The 13,050-nt window shown below is 38.0% G+C and overlaps 1 protein-coding gene across 17 annotated transcripts in view; it reads right to left on the reverse strand.

Annotated features, from left to right (window-relative positions):
* Window positions 1–1,916: 1,916 nt before the first annotated feature.
* Window positions 1,917–13,050, reverse strand: part of ELF2 (E74 like ETS transcription factor 2) — a 118,888-nt gene continuing 107,754 nt past the window's right edge. For 13 of the 17 annotated variants that reach the window (XM_055384715.2, XM_019025688.4, XM_019025689.4 and 10 more), the window contains 4 exons: window positions 11,771–11,857; window positions 5,925–6,117; window positions 4,388–4,738; window positions 1,917–3,674 (listed from right to left, as the gene is read on the reverse strand). In XM_055384715.2, coding sequence (XP_055240690.1) covers window positions 3,050–3,674; window positions 4,388–4,738; window positions 5,925–6,117; window positions 11,771–11,857 — 1,256 coding nt within the window. In that variant the 3' untranslated portion in view covers window positions 1,917–3,049. The remainder of the gene's footprint in view (window positions 3,675–4,387; window positions 4,739–5,924; window positions 6,118–11,770; window positions 11,858–13,050) is intronic. The other 4 variants (XM_055384717.2, XM_055384716.2, XM_055384719.2 and 1 more) reach the window with 1 other exon arrangement.

Genomic DNA, 13,050 nt, shown 5'->3' on the forward strand with positions numbered 1-13,050 from the left:
TCAGACTGCAGGCTATTTGAAGAAAAAGAAGGGACAGAAAGACTATTAATTGTTGGAGCAAGGAGACCAAGTAGGTGTGAAAGGGAGATGCTGGGTACACGAGGAAGGGCACCTCCTTCCTGAGACAGGTGGTAAGGATGGATGTTGGAGTAACTAAATCATCTGTAACAAGGGGTCCAGGAATGGAGAGAATTCACAGCTCATGACCATGTTCTCTGTAGAGGTATACTGGTTATCTGGTGAGAAGGGTGGTGAAGGCTGGAATTGATGCTGGAAAGTGGCCTAAAGAATAAATTGATAGACTACTGATCATAATTTAAAGATGTAGTGAGGCTGGAAAATGTAGTAGCATCAAGCCAAGGTTATGTGGGGTTTTTTCCCTCTAATACACTGGACACAAAAAAGCAACTATAAATTATGTTGATTTATAGTTTGGAAGGGCTGAGATTAAAAGCCATAGCATTAAAAGGGCAGGAAGGATGGGGGTGAGGCACATCATTAATTTCAATCTGCCACATTCTGATCAGTATATACTGTCAACATGTATGTTTCCAAGTCTAGACTTTTTTTTTTTTTTTTTTTTGAGACAGAATCTCGCTGTCTCCCAGGCTGAAGGGAGTGCAGTGGCATCATCTTGGCTCACTGCAACCTCCACCTCCCAGATTCAAGAGATTCTTGTGCCTCAGACTCCTGAGGAGCTGGGATTACAAACATGCACCACCACTCCCGGATAATTTTTGTATTTTTAGTAGAGATGGGGTTTCACCATGTTGGCCAGGCTGGTCTCAAACTCTTGGCCTCAAGCAATCCACCCACCTTGGCTCCCAAAGTTCTGGGATTACAGGCGTGAGCCACCGCACCTGGCTCCAAGTCTAGACTTTAGATGTGCTTATTCTCAAAGAGAAAAAAATTTCCAGTAGAGTAGCAGAGGTAGCTAGATAGCCCTGGTTTAACCCTGTTAGAACCGATTAAGAATCCAGCTTAGAAGCAAAGTATTTAAGCATGTGACTTATATTCTCAGCAAATGTTCCCAAAATCAATAAATGTCTGACCTGAGTGTCTAATATGCTCAGCACTTGGGGAGAGGGGTAGGTATGGCATAAAATATAATCGTTGCTCTAAATGAGTATTATGGAAGACATGACAAACAAATGAAGTCACAGTGCAATAAACAAGATAATACAATTAAGTGCCAAAGCACTTAATATTGATTTTCAAAGCTGAAATATTTTGGAAATGTTTTAAAAGGAGATAGAATTTGAGAGTAACTCCCAAATGGGAAAATAATCAAGTGAGTTTTTGTTTGAGCTTTTGTATAAAAGTATCATCAATATACTTATGGAAAAGTTTAAAAGATTACAAAGGGAACTGTTATAAACAATTTCTGACCTAAGTAGTATGTGATCAATTAAAAGACAAAAAATATTATGTATGAGTTCATCTACATTTCTAAAACATGTAAAAATAGATAACTTTTCTTTGTAGTAGAAAGAGCATTAAGATATGGAGTGACAGACAGTAGTAAAATTACATAGTTTATGTAATCCTTCAGATACCTTAACTTCCTAATCTGTAAAAGGGCTAGAAGAGTAATTGTTCTTTTTAATCCACAAAAGGTCTGATTGTGAAACAAATGGTTTGAAGTGTTTTACAAATATAAATTCTTTAAGTGCAGCCAACTAAAATACTAAATTCATTACGTTAAGCAGAACATTATAGTTCATCATAATTAGAAAGAAACTGGCAACATGCAGATATTTGCCAAATATTAATATAATGGAACAAAACAGAAGTAGAATTTCTTCATGCAGTAGTTGGGAAGGAGAAGAGAGATGTTTTATCACTTCCTAACTAAAACACTTCTATACTGGCTTTTAAATATTGTTTAAAATATCACCAGAGACCAAAACAGAAGATAAATTTCATTTCTATATTTCAGAAAACCTACTTGAATACACTTTGAAACAAGAGTACAACAAAATAGAATATACTTCAAATGTTGAATATACAAACTATTATAGTTCAAATCTGAACACTGGTATTTCCCTCATAAACTTCAACTAAAAAAAAAAAAAAAAAAAAAAAACAAAGAAAACTCCAGGTATTAGAGCTACCTGCCAAAAATTCATGCTGAGCCTGAACTTCCAAGTGACAGCAGAACTGAAAATGGTATGTCTGCACAAATGCCAGGGCTAAGTGAGTGACACAGGCATGTTACAGCAAAAGGCCAGAGCCAACTGTTAATTTGTCCACAATTAAGAAACTGACAGACTTAAACTACCATATAAAATGTTACATGTATATTCTATAACAATACTGTGCTAGGTACAAGATTTTTAAAATTTTTCTTTTAATAAAAAAGCTTTACACAAACAAGCCATTAGCTTATTTCAAGAAAGAAAATCAAAAATTAGTCTAAGGCCTTTGTTTTAAATCAGCTTAAGCTATATGATATATATATATGTATGTGTGTATATATATATATATATATATATATAAAATCGCACTAGATCTTTTTTTGCTATCCTCTTTCTGAAGTTTTTGGGATCCATTCTTCAATTCACATTCTAAAATACCTATATTAGCAGAGTCTTCACATAGCACCAGTTAAGTGAGAACTGTGCGAACACAGTAATAATTGCTGGTATGCATATAAAATGCATCAAAAATTGCTGTATGTAACAATGAGATTACCCATCCCAACCCCTCCCACTGAAAACTATATAACCTCTTACAGAATGTTAGTGTTCCAAGTCTTAGTGTAACTTGATATCGTAGTGAGCTGCTTGGTCCCTTTCAATCCTTTTTCTTATTGATGGGTTCAGTTGTTTCCTACTGTAAGAGGCAGTTTTCTGTCAGCATCTCAATATGTAGTTCATTTCCCACTGAAACATGGGACAGGTAATTTATTTCCAGTAAGTCTGATTGTTTTCGTATATGCATTAAAAATGTTTTAAAGTCTTCTTTGACTTTTCTTGATGACTTCCCTTGCAAATGTTTATGTCAGTACTGCCACTAACAGCCTGAAGTCCATGGTGGAGCTGCTATTTTATTTCTCACATGTCACTAGTCCTTCTGTTTTCATAGTTACAGGAAGGGCAATAGCTGAAGGCGCACTGACAACCACTACGTGGGTCACTGTCTTATTTCCATCTGCTGGTTTTTCTTCTACTAGCTGCAAAGTTTTCACATCATGTTCTTGCTTTTTTACCACTGCTTCCGATTTAACCTCTGGCCCCTTTATGACTGCACTGATAACTCGAGGAGGAGTCTGGCCAGATGCCTGCTGAGTAGGCATTGATAGTCTCATTACAGGTGTACCATGGGCTATTGAAACAGGGGTAAGTGCTCTCACAGCCAATGGGGTTCCAACAATGTTAATGCTTCCTGATCCAGTCAGATTTGACTTTGTCTGCAGTTGACACTGTGCAAGCTGTGTAGCTGGGATGGTAATAATTTTGGCAGGCTGCATGGTGATTTTGTCTCCATTTTCAGTAGAAGCTGGCATCACAGTAGGGATTGTCTGAATGACTACCTTTGGAGAGGTCGCTGTTGTTGGACTAGTGCTGGTTATTAATGGTGCACCTGCATTAACTGACTGAACTGCCACAGTTGAAATTTTCTGACCCAATGATGTCATTACAACAGGTACCTGCATTGCCACACGAACTGTCCTAGTACATTAGAAAGAAAAAAGCTGATTATATTTAATGCCAACTGAGAAAATAGGTCTCCTGAGTAAAAGATTAATACAAATCCAAAATGTGTAAAATTAGTGCTCCCAAATTTTACAGAGGTACTGGCAATCCCTGATGTTTGACACAAACATACCATGATATATTTTAAAAACTAAAGCCTACATTAAGCTCCATCTATAAAACCATAAAAACCAATTCAGGTTATTTAAGACATCTACTTTTTTTTTTTTGGAGATAAGGTCTCAGTCTGTCACCTAGGCTGGAGTATAGTGGTGCAATCTTAGCTCACTACAACCTCCAACTCCTAAGCTCAAGTGACTCTCCTGCCTTAGCTTCCTCAGTAGTTAGGACTACAGGTGTGTGCCACCATGCTCAGCAATTTTTTATTTTTATTTTATAGAGAGGAGGTCTCACTACATTGCCAAAGCTTGTGTTGACCTCCTGTCCTCAAGCAATCCTCCTGTCTTGGACTCCCAAAGGGCTATGATTATAGGCGTGAGCCACTGAACCCAGCAAGACATCTACTTTAACAACAATAAAAAATATCATTAAAACATCAAGCACTTTTCAAAGTCCTGACAACACTGGGTTCTTAGAACACTAATATTAAGCAAAAGGACATTTTGTTTTCACCACGGAGACTTTTTTAAAAAGTAAATACATTATAACTAATGGTTTGCTTCACTTACCTTGGAGCTGCTGTTGCTGACACAGATGCAGTGGTAGTAGGAGACCTGGATGAAGCATCATGCCCAGGGGACGTGATATTCACAACTCTAGCTACACCCTTCTCTGCTCTGGAGCAGTTTATAGGGGATGAATTTTTTCCACTGCGAACAGAGGATGCTGCTTTCAGGAGACTTTCTGCGGACAGTGACACTCGTTCTAATGATTTTTCATCAGTAGTTCCTGCTAAATCTTCATTACAGGTTTCACTTTTGTCATCATCTATGACCACTATGTTTTTCGGCATATCCTTGAACTGATATACAAGCCTCTGTCCTTCAACCTTTGCAAGAATTCCCCTTTGGTAGTAGTATCTGTAAGGGGAAAATGTACCAAATGAATCAAGTATATTATTTCTCCACCCCACTCCACCCCCGCCAAAAAGACCACGTACAGTGGATAGTAACAGAAACATTCCCTTATCTCTAATAACAGATGAGAAAAAAACAAACTCTTACTGCCTAGATTGCTCAAAAGGTTACAAATTTAGAGTAGGAATCAAGTTGGAACCTGGGGCCAAGGTCCTACAAACTTAAGGTCTATAAACTGGCTGAAAGTTCATTCTTTTTCTTAAAAGAAATAATTTACCTTACCGTTGAATATTTTACTATACTGACAATGGTAGAAATTATTTTCTGATTTACATAGGTTATAACAACAAACTGATATTACTGGAAAAATTACCTAAGCCACACTTATTTAGTAGAGATATGTGAATACTGTCACATAAACAATGTGTTCACTTAAAAACACCCTTAATTAGAAGAAGCCATGTACTTTACAATGAAAGAATTTTGTGGGTTTATCAAACTGATAATTTTTTTTTTTTTTTTTGAGAGTCTCGCTCTGTCACCCAGGCTGCAGTGCAATGGCACAATCTTGGCTCACTGCAACCTCCGCTTCCTGGGTTCAAGCGATTCTCTTACCTCAGCCTCCCGAACAGCTGGGATTACAGGTGAGCACCACCAGGCCCGGCTAATTTTTGTATTTTTAGTAGAGACAGGGTTTCCCCATGTTGGCCAGGCTGGTCTTGAACTCCTGACCTCAAGTGATCCACCCGCCTCAGCCTCCCAAAGTTCTGGCATTATAGGCGTGAGCCACCGTGCCTGGCCAAACTGATAAAACTTAAGATAAATTTTCCTATCAACATAAATCCATTTATAACAAACCCCTAAAAAGTAAAAAACAAACTAACTTTAGGAACCATAATTTGTTTAGGTTTAATTTTTTTAAGCCTACAACTTCATAATTTCTATTAAGAAACAGTCCTAAGTACAAAAGCACATTTTCTGCAAAAATGAATTTTCCAATTATGTTAAAATTATAAGCACGTAGACCAAACTCCTATCTCCCCACCTACTTCCAAATCTAAGAAGCTCCTCTAGAATATCCCCCAAAGTTAAAAGTTGTAAAGGATTTTCAGCTTCTCTTTAAACAGCTAATAGACATATAAAGAAATACATAAATTTTGTTTGAATACTAGCTCATTTGAGTTTTTACCTCAAAGCTCGTCCCATGGTTTCATAGTTCATGTCTGGTTTGTTCTTATGCTTTCCCCAAAGCTTAGAGACAGCCTTTGAATCCACCAGCTTGAATATGCCTTTTTCTCTCTGAGTCCATTTAATATACCTGGGACAAGTATTTTTATCTTGAAGTAGATCTAAAAGAAACTCCCACAAATAGGTTGTGTTTCCTTTAAAAACAATGACAGACATTGATTAAAAATTCATTAACATAATTAAATACATAATTAAAAGCAAATAAAGTGTCCTTCATTGTAACATAAAAATCCTGAATATACTTGTTTCTACTTTTTTTTTTTTTTTGGAGACGGAGTCTTGCTCTGTCGCCCAGGCTGGAGTGTAGCGGCCGCATGATCTTGGCTCACTGCAACCTCCACTTCCCAGGTTCAAGCAATTCTCCTGCCTCGGCCCCCCGAGTAGCTGGGATTACAGGCACATTCCACCACACCCGGCTAATTTTTGTATTTTTGGTAGAGACAGGGTTTCACCATGTTGGCCAGGCTGGTCTTGAACTCCTGACCTCAGGTGATCCGCCTGCCTCAGCCTCCCAAAATGCTGGGATTACAGGCGTGAGCCACTGTGTCCGGCCTGTTTCTACTTTAAAAAAAATGGTATCCCCTATGTATGCTTACAGTTATGATGCTAAAATACAGGTTCTGGCTTTTATACTATTACATATCACACTATCCTAGATTTTGAGTTCAGTAAAGGCAAAGGCATAATTGCTTAGGCAAAGTTAACCTGAATTAAACAGAATCAAATTTATTAGTTTATACAGATTTAAACTCTGAATAAATTTATTTACAGATAAGCCTAAATTCCATGATCAAAATTCACCAAAAGGTACTTAGTAATTTTATTGGATACGCAAGCAAAATACAATGAAATGTGTAAAACTTTTAGGCATCAGACCTAGGGTCTTTTTGTAAGAAACTTACTTTTCTTTGATTCACCTACAGGCATGAACTCTGAGGTATATGTATTATTAAGTGCAAACTACCCTCAACCCTTTAAGGATTTTCTTATCATTTTCCTCTATACTACCAGTCAATTAAGACTTGATAGCAAAGAACATTACTGTTGGCTGGGTGTGGTGGCTCACACCTGTAATCCCAGCACTTTGGGAGGCCAGGAGGCGGGCGTATCACGTGAGGTCAGGAGTTCAAGACCAGCCTGGCCAACATGGTGAAACCCCATCTCTACTAAAAATATAAAATTTAGCTGGGCATGGTGGCGCGCACCTGTAATCCCAGTTACTTGGGAGGCTGAGGCATGAGAATCGCTTGAACCCAGGAAGCAGAGGTTACAGTGAGCCAAGATCGCACCACTGCACTCCAGCCTGGGCGACAGAGTGAAACCCTGTCACAGGAAAAAAGAAAGAAAAAAGAACATTACTGCCTCTAAAAACAGATATAAAAAAATTTTCTAATCGCTTTCTACTGATTACACCCAATAGACGGAAGATAATGTTTAATGGATTTCATTATATATACTTATATCTTAAAATCTGAGGTCCTAAAATGGAAAAATATGGTAATTCCTTAAAATTAGTCAAGTATTCATCAAATGTTACCTGTAACATTAGCTCTGGATCACACTACTAGTAAAATTTTAAAATGAGGAAATATTAGAATATTTCTGCAGAATAAAATGCTTATTCATCACATACCATGCTTAAGGAGATGAATTTAAAGCCTGGTCCCTGCCTCAAGGAATTTATAATTTAGTTGAGAAGGGGAAAGAAAGTAGATGACAAGTTAAACAACAATGCAAGAAATAAATAACAATTTGAAACAATATAAGGTCTATCACAAAGCAATGCATAATTAATTATATTCCAAATAATCTAGAAAATATGTCTGTGGGATTCCAGGAGTGAAAATAAAGTGGACTGGGAGGCCATCATGAAATCTTGGAAGATGGCTAGGATGTGCATAAAAGAACAAAAAGGAATCTGGGCAAGTAAAATAAAAAACTTAATCCCAAAAGGAAGAAAGTATCACACTTTTTTCTCCCTTATTATGGAGGAGAGAGTAGTAGGCAGCAGTCATTAGAAGAGGCTTTTCAGATTGTTTTATTTTATTTTATTTTATTTTATTCCCTTCATAACCTCTAGGTGCCAAGGTTCTTATTAATAGAAGAACAGAAGGCTGGACAAGGTGGCTCACGCCTGTAACCCCAGCATTTTGGGAGGCCAAGGTGGGTGGATCACCTGAGGTCAGGAGTTCATGACCAGCCTGGCCAACATGGTAAAACCCTATCTCTACAAAAATACAAAAATTAGCCAGGCATGATGGCAGGTGCCTGTAATCCCAGCTACTCGCAAGGCAGAGGCGGGAGAATCACTTGAACCCAGGAGGCGGATGTTGCAGTGAGCAGAGATCACGCTACTGCACTGCACTGCACTGCCTGAGCGACAGAACGAGACTCCGTCTCAAGAAAAAAAGAAGAACAGAAAAGAGTCCTGAGACGAAAAAGATAGGTCATCTGTAGGATTCCATGCACTATTCGTTTACTATCCTTAAATCCAGTTCTAAGATACAGGCTATGTGGGAAGCTTCCAAAACAAGCCAGCACTACCCCAACACCTTCAATCAAAGTACTGATGTTTTGTCTCTGGCATTCCACTTTCATTGTGGCTTTCTCTGAAAATCCAGGAAATTCATTAATAACGCAGAGTTCAACCCATTATGCATCTACTGACCTGAAAAAGCTGACCTTCGGCCGGGCGTGTTGGCTCATGTGTGTAATCCCAGCACTTTGGGAGGCCATGGCGGGCGGATCACCTGAGGTCGGGAGTTTGAGACCAACCTGACCGACATGGAGAAACCCCATCTCTACTAAAAATATAAAAATTAGCCGGGCATGGTGCCACATGTCTGTAATCCCAGCTACTCAGGAGGCTGAGGCAGGAGAATCGCTTGAACCCGGGAGGCAGAGGTTGCAGTGAACTGAGATCATGCCATTGCACTCCAGCCTGGGCAACAAGAGCGAAACTCCACCTCAAAACAAAACAAAACAAAAAAAAATGACTTTTAACTTTACAATGTTACATTTGTATCTCTAGGACCCTATTACACCAGCATCACTACCTAAAAACTATTAAAACAAACCATGTAATCTTCAGTTACATAAAAATTTTCTTTTTTTTGCATTTTTATTTTGTTCACATAGTAGTAAATGTGAACAAAGATTTTACTCTGGAAGAAATGTTTGTATAACATAGACAATGCCCTGTACATAAGATATCTGAATGTTTCCATGTTTTGAATTAAACTCATCAAAATCCCTCATATTATCTTTAAACACTCACTGCACCCATGTTGCCATCCCCAAGTTAAAATGAACAATTCTAAGGAGGCCAAGGCTGAAGGATCACTTGAGCCTAGGAGTATGAGAATAGCCTAGGCAACATAGGGGGACCCGTCTCTACAAAAAATTTTAAAATTAGCCAGACACGGTGGTATGTGCCTGTGGTCCCAGCTACTTGGGAGGCTGAGGCAGAAGAATACTTTAGCCTGGGAGGCTGAGGCTGCAATGAGTTATGATCCTGTCACTGTATTCCAGCCTAGGTGACAGAGTGAGACCCTGTCTCTACAGAAAAAAATTATTAAAAATTATATTTCTGGTTTTAGGGAAAACAGGATTCAGAAAGAGAAGCTTTCTTTACCAGGTAATAAGGAATTTGCCTATGACTATTATCACAATTTTACAGAAGAAAAAACACTGGCTGGACTTTGAATACAGGTTTGACTGTAACAGCTTCAATTAATTACATTATAACACACTGCCTCAAATTTAATACAAGACTGAAATTGTAATGAGATGTGATTTTAACTGGTAAAACTGGTCACAGTTTTTCTCCAGTGTTAAGCAAAAGATGTTCAAGTATAAGTGATACCACTGAGGATAAGAATTATTTAAAAATACAACAGTAATAACTGTGTATTTACAGTTTAGTTTTCTAATACTATGTTAACTTTTAAAGTTTTCAATATAAATTAAAAGAAGAAACCTAAGATGTTAGAAGTACAACAACCAAAGACAAACAAGGAAACAAGAAAAGTATCCTAAGCCTCTCCCAAATTGGGTCACCAGTTCCTGAATAAGTGTTCAATGTCACCTTTTTTTTTTTTTTTTTTTTTTTTTTTTTTTTTTTTTTTTTGACCTAACGAAATACCAAATTTCTTGGTAGGCTTACTGGAGATAATTTTTTTTAAACTAGACTTAATTTCTGTTTTAATTATTTAAAATTATTAAGTCAAACCACCTGATAAGGACAGAATAAATTTAAATATATTAATGTAAAATTTATCCAACTATTGAATATTGGTCTGAAAACACTTATTCATGAAAGTGATAAATTTTTGGTTATCAGATTGGCAGACAGAACACATCTAAAACCACTACTGAAATGATACTTTATCTGTCAGAATCTGAGTGACAAGAAAATTAAAGGCCAGGTACGGTGGCTCATGTCTATAATCCCAACATTTTGGGAGGCCAAGATGGGAGGATTGCTTGAGGCCAGGGGTTTGGGACAAGCCTGGGCAAAACAGGGGCACTCTGTTTCTACAAAAGATTTTAAAATTAAAAAAAAAAAAGATAATAAAAATAATTTTAAAAAGAAATGTTACTTGAAATCATCTTACTCAACAAATTAGGAAAGCACAGAATGGGGGAGGTTTGGTGCTGTTTTCATTTTTAATCAGGATACACAAATTCTAAAGCAAAAATAGGCAATGGGCAGTGGCTCACGCTTATAATCTCAGCACTCTGGGAGTGTGAGGCCGGAGGATCTCTTGAAGCTAGGAATTCGAGACCCGCCTGGGCAACAAAGCACAAGACCCCATCTCTTAAAAAAAAAAACAAATTAGCTGGGTGCGGTGGTGTGTGCATGTAGTCCCAGCTACTTGGGAGGCTATAAGCACAGTAGCGCAAGGCTACAGTGAGGTATGGTCACGCCACTGCATTCTAGCCCTGTCTGTAAAAATAAGTCAATAAATAAGCAAAAACATGGTTTTGTTCTGAATTGTGACTGATGCGACTGACATTTATTGATTGGAAAATTAAATTTAGCTCGCCTTGAATTCTTCTAAACAGTTAAGAAGTTATGTATCAGGCTAGTTGCAGTGGCTCATGCCTATAGTCCCAGCACTTTCAGAGGCCGAGGCAGAAGGATCACTTGAGCCTAGGAGTTTAAGACCTGCCTGAGTGACAGTGAGACCTCATCTATACAAAAAATTAAAAAAAAAAAAAAAAAGAAAGAAAGAAAGAAATTAGCCAGGCATGGTGGCATGTGCCTGTGGTCCCAGCAACTCAGATGGCTGAGGTGGAAAGATTACTTAAGACCAGGAGGTCAAGGCTGCAATGTGCCATGATCACACCACCACACACCAGCCTGGGCAACAGAGCAAGACACTGTCTCACAAAAATAAGAAAAGAAAGAAATTATTAGAAACAAGGCTTAGTTGTTAACCCCTTTGAATTATGGGTAGCTATATATGAGGATGGGTGCTATTATCCTGTAAGTCAATGGTTCTTAAGGAGGATATGTATCAGACATCCTTTGGACTTTTTCCAAAAGTCCCTATATCCCCCATGATACAACTATGGCTACAGAATCTCTGTGGTGTAGGAACTGGGCACAGATATTTTGAAAAAGCTCCCCACGTGATGCTGATACATCCCTTATTAAGAACTATTACCAACGACAGTATTCTCATATGTGCATGTACTAGAAATAGTTTTCTTACAAATACAAAAATGTCACCTAACTGAAAAAAAATCATCTCACTTCCAAAGCAACCCTCCCCAAATTACCTTTTCCTTCTCTTGGTTTCTTCTTTATACCTAACTCAGGAGACCCATTGGAAATTGGTGATTGCTGGGTCTTTGGTTTACGGCCAACTGAAAAAATAAGATATTGAAACCATACGTTGAAAACAAGAAAAATATGAGAGGCACGATTAGCAGACTTTCTGATTACACATTATTCATTTAAATGGATACTAATTTGTAGATGAATATACTCTGTATGAAAAGCTGCTTCTAAAAGGAGTATTACAAACACTTTTGTATTTTAGATTACAGCAGTTAGTAGTAATCTCTGTCATACACATTGGCAGAGCCTCGATTGCCATATACATTGGTCAGAGCCTTGATTTGCCAATCTTTTTTTTTTTTTTTTTTTTTTTTTGAGACAGAGTCTTGCTCTGTCGCCCAGGCTGGAGTGCAGTGGCACGATCTCCGCTCACTGCAACCTCTGCCTCCCGGGTTCAAGCAATTCTCCTGCCTCAGCCTCCCAAGTAGTTGGGACTACAGGCACCCGCTACCACACCCAGTCAATTTTTTGTATTTTTAGTAGAGACGGGGTTTCACCGTATTAGCCAGATGGTCTCGATCTCCTGACCTCGTGATCCGTCCGCCTCGGCCTCCCAAAGTGCTGGGATTACAGGCGTGAGCCACTATACCCGGCCTTGCCAATCTTTTATATTAGTGTAGCAATAGAAACAAATCCTAGTAAAAACTTAATTTGTTTTCTGTTCTACAGGATGGTGAGAAACAGCTTTAGCAACTTATTGCAGAAGATCTGATAATTTGCAAAGCCCTTTTAACTCAAATGAGGAAAAGTAAAAAATATCAAACACTCTCTACTGCTCTGGATCAGTTAATTCACCAGAATGTAAGCATAAGTGTTTCAATTTCCCCACTTCCACATGCAGATATATCACAAGGCTAAAAAAACTTCCAAGTGATTTCATATGTCTAATAAAGGTTTGTGTCCTTCCCTTTTGTTCCTCCTCATTTTTGCCATAAGGCTCTCTCAGACAGACTAGCATCCACAATGAATAGAAAAAGTAAGGGCTATATACTTTTCTACACGAAAGAGGATTAAGCCTGAAATTAGTTATATTCAATCCTGAGCACAGATGAACACTGGCAGGTGAGAGGCAGACTCAAGAAATAAATTGGGAATACTTAAGTATACTGTATTTTAAAATCAAATACATATATATACACACACATAAATACATACACTTTTTTTTTTTTTTTTAAGAGATGGAGTCTCACTCTGTCACCCAGACTGGAGTGCAGTGACG

Source organism: Gorilla gorilla, chromosome 3, assembly GCF_029281585.2.
Source record: "Gorilla gorilla gorilla isolate KB3781 chromosome 3, NHGRI_mGorGor1-v2.1_pri, whole genome shotgun sequence".
Classification (NCBI taxonomy): domain Eukaryota; kingdom Metazoa; phylum Chordata; class Mammalia; order Primates; family Hominidae; genus Gorilla; species Gorilla gorilla.